The 18,924-nt window shown below is 41.1% G+C and overlaps 2 protein-coding genes across 3 annotated transcripts in view; both read right to left on the reverse strand.

Moving 5' to 3' along the window:
• Positions 1 to 8,363, reverse strand: part of kcnab2a (potassium voltage-gated channel subfamily A regulatory beta subunit 2a) — an 86,909-nt gene extending 78,546 nt beyond the window's left edge. The window contains exon 1 of one of the 2 annotated variants that reach the window (XM_032512497.1): positions 8,263 to 8,363. The gene's annotated coding sequence lies outside the window, so the exon portion shown is untranslated. The remainder of the gene's footprint in view (positions 1 to 8,262) is intronic. The other variant, XM_032512500.1, reaches the window with a different exon arrangement.
• A 479-nt stretch (positions 8,364 to 8,842) lies between these two features.
• park7 (parkinson protein 7) lies at positions 8,843 to 16,982 on the reverse strand. Its single transcript, XM_032512501.1, has 6 exons — positions 16,725 to 16,982; positions 15,770 to 15,871; positions 15,405 to 15,464; positions 12,862 to 12,931; positions 9,646 to 9,732; positions 8,843 to 9,258 (listed from the first exon to the last, which is right to left on the reverse strand). The coding sequence occupies exons 1-6, from the start codon at positions 16,812 to 16,814 to the stop codon at positions 9,098 to 9,100; spliced, it is 570 nt and encodes a 189-aa protein (XP_032368392.1). The 5' UTR covers positions 16,815 to 16,982; the 3' UTR covers positions 8,843 to 9,097.
• Positions 16,983 to 18,924: the final 1,942 nt, after the last annotated feature.

The raw sequence follows: 18,924 nt of genomic DNA on the forward strand, positions 1-18,924 counted from the left end.
TGTGTGTGTTGCACAGCGCCTGAGGGGACAGCTACAGCTTCACTGTTGCGCACCACTGTCCCTGGCCTTTCTCTATGAGCTCAAACTCAGTCACGGCATCCCCAGCTTCTGCTTCAAGCCAGACTATGGCTCCACAGCTCAAGTCGCTCCTCTCCAATTATGACACCAAGCATGGCGGGGCGTCTGCCAGACAGTCTGATGGAGCCACAGCAAGAGACCTTCACCCACATTCACAATAATAACTACACTTTAAGAGTTTCCTAGAGTTGAAGGCAAACCTGTCCATTCAGTCATCCCAAACTAAATACAATAATTTAATGTTGCGTTTTTATGAAATGGCTAAAATGATGACTGTCTGTAACTGGTGGCCAACATAGAAAACAATGGACATGACTAGGAACACCACTTTAATATCCATTGTTTTCATAGTTCTACAGACAACCGTAAACACACTCCCAAACTTCGCCTTCCAAAATGTCCTACCTATGACTCCGTGTTGATACTAAATAGTTGAGGGTTGGCTGTGTGGTACCTATGCTTAATGCCATACGCCTGTAGTCTGTGTGACACTCTGGAGTAGTAGTTTCCCTAGGGTGACTTCTTTAGCCTAGCGGTAGAATATATCCTTTTTTATTGTCATTGCAATATCAACTGGTGCAATATACACATCGCAAAAGGCTGCAACATATCACAATCGAAAGACAGATTTTTGTGTTAGTTGAAAGAAAATATCAGGAGAAAACTGCACCTTAAAATGTAACTGTCAATTCTTTTTAGGGGTGCCTTTTACATCAATTAAATGTTCAATTTGTTTAGTAAAACATTTTTATAAACGATTTCCTTTTGTTAAATTAAATAGTGTTAAATTCAATAAGCAAGTGGTTGTATTTTAGCAGAATACTGAAAGCATCAGAAATGAAGAACTGAGTACTATTAATATACAGAATGTCTACTTAGCGCAAGTAATATCGTTATTGCAATACATAACATAGTTATGGCATATTGGATTTTTTTCCTCATATCGTGCAGCCCTACATAGCGATCAGTTGGCGGAGAATGGAACCAAAACTCACTACTGAACCCATTTGTACCCGTTAGACTACCGACAACGTTCTAACTGACTTTAGCAGTTTAAATAACACACTGAATTGTCCTGATGTTATGACAGACATGTGAACTAACCACAGACAGTTGCCTCGTTAATGGACTCTACAGTTCACAGTACACCACTGCCGTATGAATATAGGGAAAACCCTTTTCTGGACTGGGAGAGGATGCCGTTGGTCTGGCGACCCGCCAGGCTTTTGCAATTATAGGTGAAACACTGCTGGAGCTTTGCCAGACAGTTGCATAAGGGAACGGTGATCCTCCTGTGATCATGCCAGGTGCGTGAGTGTTTGCCCTCCTCAATACCAGCTGGAAGTTTTAAGCAACAACCGAGCCATTAAATTTAACCCGTACCTTCTTCGGGATCTTTAACCTGACTCATCAGAATCGCCTGATTTATTGCTACACACTACTTTTCTAAATGTCTGCAATCATTCAAGGAGATGAGGAGAATTTATTTAACAAGATTGCATTTGTTTTACACCGGGTGGATCCAAGAAAGCTTTCATGCAAGATGCTGAGCCTCACACTGCTACCTCCAACCAGTAGCAGAAACAAATCACACACTACTCATGTAGGGATGTAACGATTACTGGTGTAATGGTAAACCACGGTAGAGATGTTGACGGTAACATTACCCTTTTCATTTAAAATATCCTTATTATCGCAGTGGATTACCACGGTGTGGAAACCCTGTCTTTAATCCGCGTTGAAGTTGCCGCGCTCAGACAGGAGAAGGGGACAGAATGTAGCAGAGGACTTTTTTCTTTATCTTTTTTCTTTTCTTCGTTGAAGTGATATGGGTACCCCCGAACATAAGTTAAAACTATTCTGTAGCTTGTTAATCTGTCATGGTTTTGTTGCCTCGTTATCTTCAATAAGTGTTCTGCTGCGATGTGGAAGTTTAGCCGTGTTACAACGGGACATGTTTTTGGGGAGAGAGAGATAATAGTGTGATAATATTGCTGTTGCTGTGTTTCTCATTGCATAGCAGATTGTTTAATATTACTTGTGCAGCCACGTGTTCATATTCAGGTTGCGTTGGGGCAATTTGGTAGCAAGGTGCAATCGCCAGTAAACAGACCAGCGCTGTGGAGCCACGTGCTTAGCTATTAAAGGTGTAATACACCGTTTGCTCCATTATGGATATATGTGCTGTAATAGATGTGGCTTATTTGTGTTACTGAGCAATATGTTACATTTATGTTAATTATTAGAGAGAAAGGAATGTAATTCTCAGTATTGTTTGTTATATGCTGGTGGCTATATTTTAGTTTAGTTTTGGTAGATAATGTTCATAGTAAGTCAGATGCTTATTAATGTGCATTATTATTTGCTTATATTTCAGAACCACATCCACATGTAATTTCAAATACAACTTCATAGTTAACTTCATGTTCTTACCGGATGCCCTACAGCTGGCCAGTGTTTGTTTCAGTAGCCCGTTTTCAATAGTTTTTACAAGCCTATTGCCTATACATTTGTTATATAATAAACACTTCATGAAACTATTTCAGCTTGTGTAGGCCTATCAGTGCTTTCTGAACATATTGAACACTTTTAAAAATGCCGCGATAATACCCAAAACCTAGATAACTTGGTCACTATAACCTTGAGGTTGAATTTTCATACCGATACATCCCTACACTCATGTGTAATAGACAAAACAGAATAAGCTTGCAAATTATTATCAATCTACATACAACACTTAACACAACAGCTTACATGCAGTTGAATACATATTCAGCCTGATATTGAGTTGATTCTCAGGTCCACTGGGTATTGCTGATGCTGAGGAGAAGGCCATTAGGCTTTTAGTACTACAGTCTCTGCACGGTCTCACTGGAATTGCCAGAAAGAACACAGCAAGTGACAGGCATTAAGTACACAAAATTACAGTCCCAGAGGAATTAGTCTGTAACTTATTGTAAAACACAAAAAGCCACACAATCCTGGATCAGCTCCTGAGTGTAAATCAGTACAGTATTGACTGATGTTTCAGACTGACAACAGAAGAAGGTGATATTGCTATAATTTTGAACTCTTAAAGCTGTGAAAGCCAGGCACTTTATTTTTGGCGTTGCTGGGCAAGAAATCCATAATAATCTTTCAGCATATTGTAATTTAAGTGGTCTGAAAGAAAACTAGACGTCTGCACCTCGTCTTGGCTCTGTATTCAGGCTTCAGAAAATATGTCCATCACAGGAGACTTTGGAGAGTTTGATCACAGGTCCTTTCAGAGAGGGAGAGCATTCCTATTAGCTGTTCTGAGCATGCATTGCCCGTGCGACAGAGCTGCAGGAAAAGATCTCACTCTACTTCAAATCTGGCGGTTTTTTTGCTTTCTTCCCACTGCAGCTTTAATAGTAATACACAGATAATCTAAAAGACATGGAAGGGAAAAGTCTTGGACTAACCTCAGATATCAAATCTGAAGTTCAGTTAAATCTGAAATTTAACCTAGATACAATTTTAACATCATTACATCATTGTACAGTACAATGCAGAAGTCCCACCAGACTGCAGCAATACGCTCAGCAGGATAGGAAAGCAGCAAAAACATATGACACACAAAAGACAACATATGTGTGGATCCCAAGTGGACCATTTTTTCTTGACAGCACAGTGTATGAATGATAACAATTGATCCAGGACTGATAGAACTTCAGCAAACAGTTCACCGTGGGACCGCACAGCATCTGCACTTGTGTGTGCGTATTTGCTTACCTTTAATAACATACAGCAGTCAAGCACTTTGACAGGTTTCCCAGACAACAAACAAGCTGATCAAAGTAATAATCTTCCTGTTTTGGTTTAGGGTCCTATTTTATATGTCAGACGAGACCTTCTTACTTCTGCTAATTGTACCTGACCTAAGGACAAGAGGAATAAAACCGAGAAAGTGTAATTTTCAAGCATTAACTTCGGAATGATTACTTTAATGAAGTCGGTGCTAATACCGATCCATTTATGACCACTACCAATACATAAAACATACTTGTAGATTTATAAAGATTTAAAGCTTGTATGGAGGCCTACTTGTCCCCACAAAAAGCCCTGCGGACATTTTGTCTATGGAAGCACTAATTGCAAGAGCAGTGCAGATAACCTAATAACAGAATTATAAGTGTATCTTTGGACAGCCGAGTTCAACTTTTCTCATTAAGCTTCGCATTTAAAAATGTTCTTGATTATAGTCTAAAGTATCTGTGAAATCACATTGTTAAATTCTCTTCTAAAAATAAACTAACAGAAATGAAGTGTGTACTTTTTGCTGAACAATGTCTCTGGCAAACAAGTCCCCCAGAGTAATTAATTGGGGTTAAATTGTTGCTGAAGACAAATACACTCATAGTGATCAGTTTAAAGTCTAAAGTTCTCTCTTAGTACTTTAGCAATACCAAAATTTAACAGCATCATTTACAAAGTCACTTTTTTCCGTATCAGTTTCATGACTAGATGTGATTCTGTTTCATTATGCTAATGTAGACAGTGAGTGAATATGTTAAAAAATTCAATCAATCAAACTTTCAAGCCCAATTAGGCATAACATGTCTATTTTATTATAGATTAAGTATATTAATCCCTGACTTAATAGTAGTTCCAATTTCTACTATAACCAAGAGCTATAATTCAGATTCTATATTAGGTGAAGTGCCAGAGATTCACAAATCCATCCATTCTTTGCTAATGATATCTGCCTAATCGTTTGAAAATGGTCTTACCTTTCGAAATGCATTTGTCAAAGTGACTCAGGCAAATTCAAATTCAGTGTTTGTTGTCTGCGGGCCAGTGCAAGTGGCGGATCCAATCAGGAGATGCAAAGTGCAGCTCTCTAATTGCATCATTAGCTAAACCAATGACTCAGTCACAGTGACTTCAGCCTTCACCTCCCCCCACCATTCCCTCCTCTGCCCCGTCCAGAAATAGGGAATCAAGCCTCAAGCTCTTTACTGTACAGCTGCTCAAGCAGAATAATTCTAACATGTTATGTGCAACAGCGCAAAATGCTAGCGTTCCAGAAATATCCAACCGAAAAACATAGCATTAATGAGGGTGTGCTATAAACATGTCATCAAGACAATATTTAAGTTTGTCTTCCAGGGAGTGGCAACGGTTAGTACTTCATTTAAAAAAAACAGAAATAAAAACATATCAACTTAAGGCACACAATGTAGTGATGTTGCCTCAACATGACAGGTATTGCCCCATCTGAAAAAATGAAGACTGTCATTGGGCAAACAACTGGCCTTAACATTTTCGCATAGTACCCAGAGGTAACAGTCATTCGCATGCACACATCCATGTTTTTTAAGATTTGGATTTTGATGTGATTTCAACCGTAAACAATGCTAACTTGATGCACTGTAATGGGACAGGGCCTCACAGTCTTGTTTGGCTCACTTGGTTGTACAAATTTTTTTTTTAAAAGCCACGTAGGCCGTATTTCCACCTGGTACAAACATCTGATCTAAGTGATCCGATCACAAATGAACAGCTCTAAGTATATGTGTCCCACCTGGCAGCTAGGGGTGGTTGGAGAAAAAAAAAAATCAATACAGCATAGTATCACAATATTTGCATTGGCAATACTGTATTGATACACAAGTGGCAAGTATTGATCTTTTGTATTATATAGTTATAATATATGTGTTGGTCAGTTTGTTTGCTTGACAATCTCATTTTGCAGCAATAAAATTGAAGTGAGATGAACAAAGAGAAATGTATCTTTTTAGATAAAATGTTGACAAAGTTTCCTTTTGGGGACATGATTTGAAATTACGAAAAATTTGAAGTTGGAAAAAAAGGTTATAAATTGGTGATGTTTCATGAAACTAAGGGGCCATTCACACGGAAACACTTTGGTGTAAACGCACATGTTTTGTATCGTTTTGGCCAGTCGTCCAAACAAATCCTGTAAACGCACTTTTTTGAAACTTGGTCAAAGGGTGAAAGAAATTTGAAAACGCCGCCCTTGCGACTTCGTTCTGACGGTGAAGCCGCACACTTGCGTATCGATTATGTCATCGCAACATCCCTCAACCTCTAGCCTTTGACCTCTTATCCCACGACGACAACTCACAACAACGGCGGACTACATGCTTGTGTTCCTGGTGGAGAAGATATTGAGCCCATCAGGGCTACCAGGGCAAAATATAAAGTCTGTTTGTATACAGCTTGCAAGCTTTATGAGCATGCTTTTCCTCTTCTTCTGTTTGTTGGTGAATTTCTGTAGCAGAAACAGCGCCACCTATGTGCCTGAAATATGAAGTAGCGTGCGGAGTCACTTACAAATGGATTCGTTTCAACCATAGACAGTTAAAGAGATGGACCAACAGATCCCGTTGTTATGGACGGAGACCAGTGAAAGATATTGAAGCACTTTCCCGGTGAGTGCGGAGCATTACTGCGCAGCCTCCAACTGAGCTTGACGACGTAGATGTGACGTGAGCAACCTGTCTGAAAGTTGTATGTATTCTGGTAGCTGTGCAAAGAGAAATCTCAATCATTCCCAATCAGCAGAGACAAAGAGCGTATATGTTAGGAGACAACACAGGCATAGGCATAGGCCAATTATTGCTAATGGCTTGGTAGCATCAAAATGGCGCCATAGGGAGCTTCGCTTAGAAAGGAGAGGCTTACCCCCTTAGTTTTGACGCAAATTTTCTCAGAACGATGCCAGGGAAGATTGAGGGGGGGGGAATGTTTTGGTTTGTGTGGACATGGCCTAAAAATAAGGATATTGTCTACCAGCGGCTGCTTTTTCCAGGAAAACTACGGGCCATGGGGCTCCAAACAGCCAGGGACATAAGAGGAGGCAGCACAGGAAAAAAAAACTAGACAGATCCAAAACACACGATTCACTCTTAGTGGTTTTTGTAAAATGAGAAAAATACTTTGAATGAGTATGTGGTTCCGCTCACAGTTGAGTAGGTGTATATATACACTGCTAAAAGAATTTGGTCATGTGGCCTAAATCATTTACGAATGTGGTCAGAGTGATTGAATCTCAGTGTGTCTTGAATGCATTCCCACCTCTACTTAGAGCTATCCACTTGATCACTCAGATTAGATTTCATACCAGGTGGAAATGGGATTTTGAGTTGCCCTTCTTATTTAAGAAAAACCTTGACATGCTGAGGTTCTGCATGCATGACTAAGAGGTGGTTTCCCAGCAAATGAAAATGCAGTCTACCAGAAAAGAACTTTCTCGCGTTTCCTGTCTCTGTAACGAGAAAGAAGTGATGGTAACACCTCTGGCATTTCCTGTTATAAGGGCTCAAACGCAAAAGAGAGCGCAATCTCAACGGGTCTAGTGTCAATGAAGATATCCCAAGCCAATTGCTATGCTCTACTTAATGAATGAGAAACACGACTGTCCATGTCTTATGAGAATAAGTCATTGAAATAACGACAGCAACGTGACACTTGACACGCATCATGAAATTTCATGTGGTCGGGTTGTTAATTGCATTGCATGCACAAAAGATCTTCCTAATTTTGGTATTTAGTTAGTTTAGACAGCGCTTTTTCTCGTTGTCACGGTGATGTCTCTAATTGATGGAGTAAATAACCTGGCCTCTGCCGCACTGTGTTAGTCACAGTGAGTGTATGCAGCACAGCCTGACTGCTGCTTCTGATGATGATGAGAGCTTCTGCAACTGACGTCTCCACATTGGTTACATATGCGGACAATCTCTCAACGTTTAAGATACGATGTTCCAAGTGATTTTACGAGTGTGTACTCTGTCCTAAACGCGTATTTTAACTGTGATTATGTAAACGTTACCTGAGGCTAACATTAGTATATTTGATTTGAGACGTTGATGCCAATCCATTATGCCATTGATTGCTGCGAAGTTGAGGCTCAGGCTCACAACTCAGCACAATCAGCAAGCTAATCACAGCCAACAAAACAATTCCTAATAATGTAACTTGTATGTGTGTAGCTGTCATTCCAGGTGCAATGTTATGTTATTTTCGACACAGTCAGTAGCTAGCTAGTTACCGTGATTTACGTCGCGTTAACTGTTCTGCCAAAATAAATTAGCAGACAAACGCTATTAAAGCCATTTCGGAATAACATTACCGTTAGTAGAGTGAAGATAACCCGCACAACCCTCTGTCACTGGAGAAAGCAGAAAATGCTCTTACCTTCGCCGAAATTCTTCTCCTTTTTCACTGTGAAAGAACCTCTGGATTTTGTTGCTTTGACACAACTACCACGCGCTGTACCAGAGCCCCGCCCTACTGGCTGCGGGCGAGCTGCCGTTCGTCAGTTAGAATCCAACTGCAGCCGGGGCTTAGCTTCTCATTGGCCAGACCACATGTCAATCTTTTCGGATTCTGCTTCCCGCGTTTGGGCTCTTACATCCATGGTTCTAGCACTGAATGTTACTAAACTCTGCTGCCGGGGCAATCGCGGCCATACAGATTCCACCAGCCGCGACACAGCGTCCCAGAAGCGGCTAGAAAAAAGAAGGAAACCGCGGCGCATCTGTACCTGGTGGAATACGCCGGTGAGTACCGCTCACAATACATTACATGATCCAGCCTGTATTTAGGTCTCAACAATTGCCGACATGTGAAACAAGTCAGTGACCTCCGGTTTATAATAATACGTGGAATAAGACATACAGTTTTATCACATTAATTTGTAATGTCAAGTGAAACAAAAGACGCCAGAAATAATGAGCCACTTGTTGAAAAACTACAATGCGACAAAATCAATTTAATTTCTTTTGGAAAGCATGTGAATCCATATCTTATTTCTTTAATAAAAAACAAAAACAAAAGGGTGCCATTCATTGTCAACCAAGAAAGACAATAACCTGTCAGAACAGAAACATTATGGCATCCCCCCCCCGGAGAAGGATTTTTCACTTGACTTTGACTCTTTGTGCCAGCTACATTGGATTAGCTGTCTCAGTAGTGCAATTCTTGGATTGAGGGAGGTGCTGCTTTCAGGATGTAAGTGAACAGGCCACAGTCAGTCTTTCATAACGAGAGGAGCCTTGACTTGAGCTGCAACCTCAGCCCCCATAAGTTCCTCTACAATCGTTAAGGCAAACTCGAAACTGGTTCCTGGCCCACGGCTGGTGATGTAATGTCCATCCTTCTGTACTCGAGCTTCTGAATATTTATAGTGGTCTAAAAAAAGACAAAGAGCAATACCATAAGGATGATCACAGTATGAAAGCTTTAAGATAGAGATTGGAAGCCACACCAGAATCACACTGGACTATAAACACTTAGGTACAGATAATCTATCACCATTTTAACTGACCCAGTTCTAGTATGGTATGCCAAATTCCTGCATCTGCTTTCACCTGGGTGGTGTGCTCTACTCTACTGCATAGTGACATTATATTCCAGTGGCATTAAAGAGCTAGAACAGCACCATCTACTGCCTTTTACAAATAATTACAAGTCCTCCTGTTCTGAGAGCTTCAAATGTTAGTCAATAGCTGTACATTTATCACATTTATCACACGTTTCCACACGTTTGTTTGCATGAAGTTGTTGTTTTTTTTTTACCTCCAGCCATCATCTTCTCCTTCATGGCAGGATGTGTAGTGACTGTGCTGCCGTACCCGATGCCATGTGCCAGAAGAGCAGTGGGACCTGCAGAAGAGCAAAGTTGTTTAAGTTTCATTTAACGGCTTCTTGTGATAATGTGACACTTGTTCTTTTGCTTGTGTAAATCCAGTTTATGCAATTTAAAAACGGATTAAAATAGATGTAAATATATCCTGAAATCATTTTCCTCTAGCTCAACACTCAATCAAAATACAGAAAATGCTGCATTAGGAATTGCAGTTAGTAAACATTATGTTCTAAAAGGTGTCCTCAACAGCGCCATTGTTTCTAAAAAATACACATACAGTTTCAGCCTCTCTCAAAGACTGCACACCCACATTTGAGTGAGAGAGAGGAGTGAGGAGAGAGCCCGAGGGAGAGAGAGAGAGAGAGGGGACTGAGGGCGACGAAATGACGGAGGAGAGGAGAGCAGGATGGGGAGGAGAGAGAGGAGAGCGAGGAGTGAGAGAGGAAGAGTATGCGAGAGACGGACGAGAGGAGAAGACGGTTGTACAGAGAGAGATAGCGAGAAGAGGGGCGAGAGAGAGAGAGAGAGAGAGAGGAGAGAGGAGAGGAGAGATGGGGAGAGAGAGAGAGAGAGAGAGAGAGGGAGGAGAGAGAGAGGGGGAGGAGAGGAGAGAGAGAGAGAGAGAGAGAGAGAGAGAGAGAGAGAGAGAGAGAGAGAGAGAGGAGAGAGAGAGGGAGGAGAGAGAGAGAGAGAGAGAGAGAGGGGAGAGAGGAGGCGAGAGATGGAGAGAGAGAGAGAGAGAGAGAAGAGAGAGGAGAGACGAGAGGAGAGGAAGGAGGAGAGAGAGAGAGGAGAGCGAGGAGAGGAGGAGGAGAGAGAGAGGAGGAAGAGCGAGAGGAGAGGAGAGAGACGCGGGGAGAGAGAGAGCGATGAACGGAGAGACGAGGAGAGAGCGCAGAGGAGAGGACGAGAAGCGGAGAGAGGAGGAGAGCGAGGGATGAGAGAGAGAGAGGTAAGGAGAGAGAGGAGAGAGGAGAGAGAGAGAGGTGGAGAGGCCGAGGGAGAGGAGAGAAGAGAAGAGGAGAGGAGGAGAAGGAGGAGAGGAGAGAGTTGTGAGAGCGAGAGAGAAGGAGAGAGAGGGAGGGCGTGGGGGGGGACCTTTGGTGGGGAGGCGGGGGGACGTGGGGCCGTGGGTGTGGCGTGGGTCCGTGGGGCAAGGGTGGAGCGGGACTGGTGCCGTGGGTGGTGAGGTGCGGCCGTGGCCCGACCGTGGGAAGAGCTTATGTGCGGGCCTGGGGTGGTGAGATGACGAGAGGACTCATTTTTGGTTTGTTTTTTTTTTTCCACAGAGGAGCGCCTCAGCGCCGCCCGCCTCTCGCGGTCGCCAGAACCTCCCTCCAGCTCGGCAAGATCGCCGGCCGGACACTCCGCTCGAGAGCGGAGGCGTTGGAGATGGTCACCGAAGGAGAGGAGGGTTTTTGGCTTCGGAGGGCCGTCTTTATCCGAAATGGATAAAGGGTGGTTGAGAGAGTGCGATGAGAGAGAGCGAGACGATCGAGATGGGGGGCTGGCCGGGAGACGAACATCCCTGAGGACTGCTGCTGCATTAACTTTGGCAACGTCCTACCACTGCAGTGAGCTCATCCAAAAACTTAAAAAGTTAATAAATAGAAAGTTATTGATTATGCTCCTTGGCTGCCTTCCAATGCAGTCTAAAGATTACACTTTCCCCTGGCAGAACAGCAGACTGCCAGTTAAAGCCAGGCTACTCCTGTTACACCAAGTCCCCACCCAGAGGACGACGCCAGTCTGGGAGAGAGAGAGAGAGAGAGAGAGAGAGAGACCTGAGAACCAGAGTCAGACAGAGAGGCAGACGTGGAGAGAAGGGCGATGATGGCCGTCTTTCTATCCTCTGAGGAATCCTTAAAAATTATGTATGCATGTAATAAATATTAGCTTAGAAAAAAAATATATACAATGGTAGATTTACCCTGCTAGTGTTTTTTTTTTTTAACATACACATTGTTTTCAATCAAATCCTTTTTGAACTGACTTTTTTTTCCACATGTCGAGATATCATTTTCATGTTAGGGCAGAATAATAAGTCTCGCAACTGTCCCTCTTGCTGGCAGGTTCATTAAACTGTATATTCCTGTGAGGATTTCAGTCATTTTCTAGGACACCCTTCAATCCACTTTGCTGCATTGGCCCCTGTCCCTATTCAAAATGTCCTTCCAGTGTCCTTTCATGCACACGGACACTGTCAAATAAAATGTCAGTGCTTGTAGGTTCACTCAGGGACAGTTATTAATCAAACCCTCTCTTTCATTCCAAGTGCCAAAAAAGGGGTCAGACATGACAGTATATTAAAAAAGCAGGTTTGTTAATATTTGTTAACTGTAATATTTTTCAAAATGTGTTTAGGGTATGTGCTAAACTCTTCCAAGAGCACATCCAGTTACTAAAATACCAAAATCTGAATCCATTGCCATGTGCATATAAGAACTACACATATTTTCTGTCCAAGATTCTCTCTATCCAAATCCCATTTACAGGCGCAACATTAGCTTAGTAGGTTTTAAACCACAGTATCATACATTTATTTTTGTTCCTAGTTAAACATGTTCGCAGACCTCATGATCGCATGGTTTATTATTTATATCACTGGATTGTCAAACTTTTGGAATCATAATCTGTTTTCTGTTAAACAGTTAAAACTAAGTAATTTACACACACACACACACACACACACGCACACGCACACGTTTGATTTGATATGGAGAATGACTGAGTACATGTATTGCTCTATTACTGCAAGCATCAGAATAAACTGCACTGTATAGGTTGGGTAATATAAATCAATTTAAAGGAAAGCACCAACATGATGGTCACATTTGAGGTCATGATATTTTTAAACTTGTCACTCTCACTTTTGCTTTGCAGGTTAGGGTTATATAAACGCACACTTGTCACCTGGTACCAATGCAGAGGTGACAAGTGTGTGTGTGTGTGTGTGTGAGAGAATTTTCTTTGGAAATGGATTTTCGGGTTAATTAATTCCCTGCACCACAAAGGAGGTAAAGCAAGTGGTGAGTGTGTTGCCAATGCTTTCTATTCCTATTTAAACCTTAACCCATAGAAAAGGCAAAACTATTATAGGCTGGCACTGTAGATTTATAACTTTGGTTTGTTTTCATAACCTGTACCTGCACAGATGGCTGCAATGAGGCCTTTTCTGCCATCTTGATCCTTCAGCACCTCCTTCACAGCAGGAGACTGCAAGAGAGCATGGAAACCAGATGCACATTGAGTCATTTGCAGGCCATGTCATTGTACAGAGTATATGATGACTGTGGTATAATCATGGGAACAAACTGGCAATGTTTAAAAAACGTCAAAAATAACCCGTCATGGTTTTAATACAACCACATTTATTAATCAAAATCGGGAGCAATATTTTGAACTTAACATTGTTGTTTTTCTTTTAAAAGGCAAATTTCACAGTTCTGTGTTTTTTTACTGTTGATTTATTTAACCTTTCCCACTGTTTAAGTTCAATAATTGCAACATCTTTCCAGAATTCAACAAGTAATCAAGTTTTTTTTCCATGTGCAAAACTCAAACTGCAGTCTGCACAGCAGCAGTTCACGTGGACTAAACTCTAGTTCATTTTTCATTGCTTGAACACAGTTTTCAAAACTCTACACACTTAGCCCCTGGCTTTAACCACAACCTGCACAACACTGTGGATTTACAGCCCTTTGTTAAAATGCTAACACACCGCGGTCAGAACTGTTAACCACGCATTCAAAACAGTCTGGTGCCTATCAAACACTGCTGATTGCAATTTCAGCTGAAAACCTAAGCAGGTGTCTTGTTTTATACTTGTTAGTGAACATATACAGTATTTACATAAAGAAAGCTCAGAACGCCTTTTTTAAACAATCACCAAATGAGAATTACAGTAAACAATAATACACTATTGTTTGAGAGAAACAGGTAAAAGAGCAAAGATACCAATATACCCCGGTAAGACGTCTGAGGTTACATACACAGGTAAAAAAAAAAAAAAATGTATCTTTACAGTAGCAAAACTATCTTCTTACTATTTTTCAGAAAGTAATGGAGGTGAAAGCAATGGAAACGCCACATTTATTGGATTCATTCATTAGAGATGATGCAGACATCCAATGTGATGAAGAAAACTTGCTGCATGATGCTGGAGAGAGGCAGGATTAGTCACACTATTCATTGTTACTGTTATGCACCTTTAGTTGTTTTTTTTCCCCCCATAATTCCATAAATTACTAGAGAGAAAAAAATATATTGAAGCAAACTGCTGATTTTCAATCCTTCTTGTTTACCTTACATAAAAATTGGTATATTGTAAAATCTATAACTTTTCTTTAAAGAAACTATTGAGTAGTGTGAAGTCACTCAAAGTGTAAAGATGAGAAAGTTAGTATTTCCTGTATTGGTGTTTGATGCTAGTGTTTTTACTCTCGGTGTGTTCTGAGAATGTGTTACCTCAGTGAGGATTGGGTTTGCTGCACTGAGCCTGTTTTGATATGCGTGTTAAGAGTTGTGTTGCTTGGAATGAGTTTTGCAGGAGATGTGAACGGTTTAGCTCAGGTGACCGTTGGTAATGAAGAGTTTAGAGTTAGAGTTTTGCACATGTGGCTTCAGTTGTGCCCTGTGTCGTTTGATTTTCATATTGACCAAAATAATCGTGATTATATATTTTTTTCCCCATAATCGAGCAGCCCTAATGTCAACCCTGTAGCACAGAGGGATAGAGAATAATAGAGTCGATCAATTTCATCAATCAATGCTAGGAAGGCCCTCAAGTTAAAAGCCATCAAAACACATTTTCTCAATCTGATTCTTACTATGATGAATGGTGTCCTATTAATACAAAACCTTCCCCCAAAGTTGGTACAGTTTTTGTTGTTTCACATAAATATTTCTGTATTTCTCTGGGCTCTTTTCACTTGTTTAAAGTGGGAAGATTTTGAAGAGCCATCCTTTCTGAGTCCAGATTTTAGCTCCACTTAAGACAATTGTGATGAGTTTAAAGAAATGAAAACAAGGAGTGTTTATTTTTATTCTATCCTACGATGTATGTGTGGAGGAGCCAAACCTTACTCTACAGCACTGTGCCGGTACGTCTGGCAATATGAGACAACATACTCCCATGAACCAATCAGCATTTAGCCAAATTGGAATCATAATCTGTTTTCTGTCAATCACATCTGATCAAACCACACCCACAGAGTCTTGAAGAGGCAGGTGAGCTGGGTTTTTGAATGTTACAACATTAACAAGTTAAATAGTTAAAACTAAGTAATTTTCATGATATTGTTTGCAAGTATATATATATATATATATATATATATTTATTTACACATACATACATACATACATACATACATACATAGGGTTGCAGGCATGACATTTCTTTCTGCTTCCAAATGGGGACATTAAGACAGATAAAAGCTTGAGAATCACTGAGCTAGTCTATGGGCCTGCTAACAAGCAGGGCTTACATGCACATGCATAAAGTTTTTTCCAACAGTCACGTGATATGCGTTTTCAGACGTGTTTAGATGGACAGAGATCATCTTGATGCAGAGCCTAAACGCTTGAGTGGACAAAGATAGTCTTTGTTTCAAAACCCTGTTTGAAAATGAAAACATAGTAGTGTGGATGTAGCCTAAACCATTTACAGGCTGTCAAGAGTATTTCTCACCTCTGCCAGATTCTGGGCCCCTGGCATTCCTCCTGGCAGAAGCACCACATCGTACGGGCCCTGGGTGACAAACCGTTAAAGATAAAGTCAAACAAGGTTTGATATTGTAGCATCCTTTTAAGTATCAGAAACAGGTTTATTGCCAGGTAGGTTTGCACAAAGAATTTCTCTTAATGTTTTGGTGCATATAACCATAAATACATTGCAAAAGGTCAAGAGATAATGTAAAATTCTGAACAATTTTGTGCAGGACTGTGCAAAATGTTGTCCAAGGAATGTGCAAAATGTCACAAAGTCCAATTCAACATTCGAAATATAAATTACAAAAATACTAAATATGTAAGTAGATAGATGCTGAGCCCAACCTGTGTGCTGGCCTCCTCCAGGCTACAATCAGGACAGATGACGACGTTTCTGCTGCACTGTACTGGCTCTTTGCCAGTCAGTCCTGCAACTGTCACTGCGATCTAAAGGTTTGAGAAGGTAATGTGAAAAGTACAGCATTAGCATAATAGGCACGACATGGCTCAACGAATGCACATTGCTGAGATAATAAAGCTCATGTCTTCCGTTATATCCACCATCTGTTTTTGCGAGGGCCATGTCTTTTAACGGTAAGGACAATATGAATTTCTTAAGACGGCGAAGGCATGACCCGCCCTACTCTCCCTCTGAATGGCTACTAGTCGTTACCTTCGTTGATTGGATTGGTCAAGTTTAGACACAGAGTTGGGGTAACAAAACAAGGGTAAGCCAATCAGAGGCAGAGTAGGGCGGGCCATACCTTCGCCATCCTAGGAAAGGAAATATCCAGAACTATCCAACAGGAACTTAGCACCGAGCTAGGCTGTTTAAAGAAATAAATAAAGCCCGAGCATTTCCTCCCTATCCTTGAATGTATAGCTAGTTGGTGTAGTCTGACCATGTGGCTGGAGATAGGTCAGGGGCAATGCGAGACTAGCTAGTATTGCTGATGGATGGGGACTTTAATTTTGAAGGCTATCAAATGGCGGAGAAGTGCAATGTCGTTGGACTTTGACATTTAACTTGGCCTCTGTCTGCACTCGCTTTAAAAGGTTGTGAGTGCGTTAACAGTTAAATAGCTTAGCTATACAATTCTTGCAAACTCAAAACTATGAACGAACAAATAGCGTTAGTACGGTTTGTTAAAGTATTGCTCCTGTTAGCTAGCAGACAAATACTGCTTATTGCTCAGCTCGTTGGTCAGCTAGCTGGCTAAACTAACGTTAAGTTAATCAGTGGCATTATTAGCTAGATAGCTAACGTTACTGCTAGCATAGCTACAACATGAAAACAAACCCCAGCTCTACGCATGATGTCCACAGGAATAACAGTTTCCATCTCCTCTGCACCTTTAGACAGGATCACTAATGCCCGCTTGCCTGCCATGATTAGCTTGCAGAAATGCTACTGTCAAGTGCAAAGGCACTAACGTTAACTTCAGTGTGTAACTTCCAGCAGCAGCAGCAACTGGCATGCTCTGCAATGAGATTCTGACGAGGAGGGTTGCCAGGCCGCCTCCCTCTATCCACCTTTTAAAGACAATGCAGGGGTATATGGAGCACTCCGCAGCGCAGCTGTCTGGCAATGCGAGACTAATGGAGCACCGTCTTTGAAAGGGGGATAGCCACAAATAACAGCACACATGTCGGTCAAGTATGACCCCCGGTTTTATAGATCCACGATGACCCCATTTATCATATGATGACCCTTTACCTTAAAGGCTTAAACCAATGTATGAATCAAAGAGACGTTAACCGTAAAACTAATACAAATAACTTACACCTGCAAAAACAAAAGCATTATGCTTCTGTCCTCTGCAGGGAAACAAGGCCTGCTGTAAACTCAACCATCCAGCTCAAATTGTCAGTTTATGGCTGCAGTATTATTTATTTTGGTTGTTTTTCGATTGTACAACAACTACGAATAAACATTGTGGTCTACTTTATGTGTGTGTAATGAATTTGAGGACAAATGTATGGCCATCAGATTACTGTAGGCAGCCTGTCCTCATGGTCGTTAAATGGACTCATACTGACCAACAACACCAACTTATTTAAAAATGGCTAAACTTGTTGAGTAGATGCTTTCCAGGTGAGGCGGATTTGAATTCACAGTATGTCATTGACAGAAATAAGAATAATGAAAAATGTTTTTGTGTAAACTTGACTCGTCAATTTCAGTGCACAATAAACCATTAGCAAGAGACATCAGAATTAAAATGTTATATCTTAACCAATGTTAATATACAGTATGTGCACATGCAAGCTTCCACTAGCCTGCTATAGCCTACTCATGTTTCTGAAACTGTGTCATTTTTGGTAGGCTAGGTTCCCTCTGCAACACTTGAAATGCAACAACACCTCTGTAACTTATTCTCCTATTGTAAATAAATTATTTTCTGTGTGAGCAATACATTCATCACAACTTTATGACCTCCCGGTAATGCAAACTTAGTAATGCAGTGGACTCAAGCATTATAAAGAAAACAGCAGGTGTGGTAAAAACACTGCTTTTTTTCCAAAGTGGGTACTAGAATCAGCATAAACTGAAAGTTACATGTAGCCACTTTAAAGTTAGTACATCAGTCCTGCATTGCCAGACCTTCCAAGGAGGGTATGGCTCGTACACACAACATTCAGGAGTGGGAGAACAATGTGATCTGGTTTATTGGCATGTCTTTAAACCAATCACAATCGTCTTGAGCGGTGCTTAGCGCCAGACAGAGCCCCGGTGCCTCTGCAAAAAAGCCTCGGGATGGTACTTGTCTTGGTGGAATAATATACAGTCGATGGGTGGAACATGTGTACGTTCATAAGTTGTTTTAGTGTGCAACAGAAAACTCCGATTGGACACATAGTCAAATAGCTGTCTGGATTTACCCTGCAGAGATCTGAGGAGCGGTAAACCAAAGTCTTCATAAATCAACAGGAGTTTAAAATTCCAACACAAAGAAGGTAACCGACATCCGGCCGTAAAGCGTGACATCCAGCAGACCAATCCCGAAACTGGAACGTCACGGATATAGACTAGCACAACCTTAAACATTTACTACAGTGAAAGAAACGCAATGTACACATTAATGCAGTAGCAATTTGAATCCAAAAACATCATATACAAAGTGAAAACACTGACAGGGAACATTTTACTGCACAATGAGTAGTACATTATGTAGTACATTATGTACATTATTATGCTGATAATACTGAGATAGTTCAGCTACAAACAGGCATCAAAGCAAAGAATTTATAATGGCCTTTTAACATCTGACACCACATACTTTCTTCCAGTAGGTGGAGGCATTAACCCAAGATTCTGGAAAGGATGTTAAGGGAAAGTTTGAGAAAGAAGTTTACATTAAAACATTATTGTTCAGAATCACCACCTTCTGGAATCCGCAGAAAAAATGTTACTTGGACATTATGGAGACAACACCACAAAAGCTTTTGTTGAAGAAATCCATGTACTGGTTAATTCCAGTTAGTTTAAAGCTTATCAT

Source organism: Etheostoma spectabile, chromosome 4 (genome assembly GCF_008692095.1).
Source record: "Etheostoma spectabile isolate EspeVRDwgs_2016 chromosome 4, UIUC_Espe_1.0, whole genome shotgun sequence".
Taxonomy (NCBI): domain Eukaryota; kingdom Metazoa; phylum Chordata; class Actinopteri; order Perciformes; family Percidae; genus Etheostoma; species Etheostoma spectabile.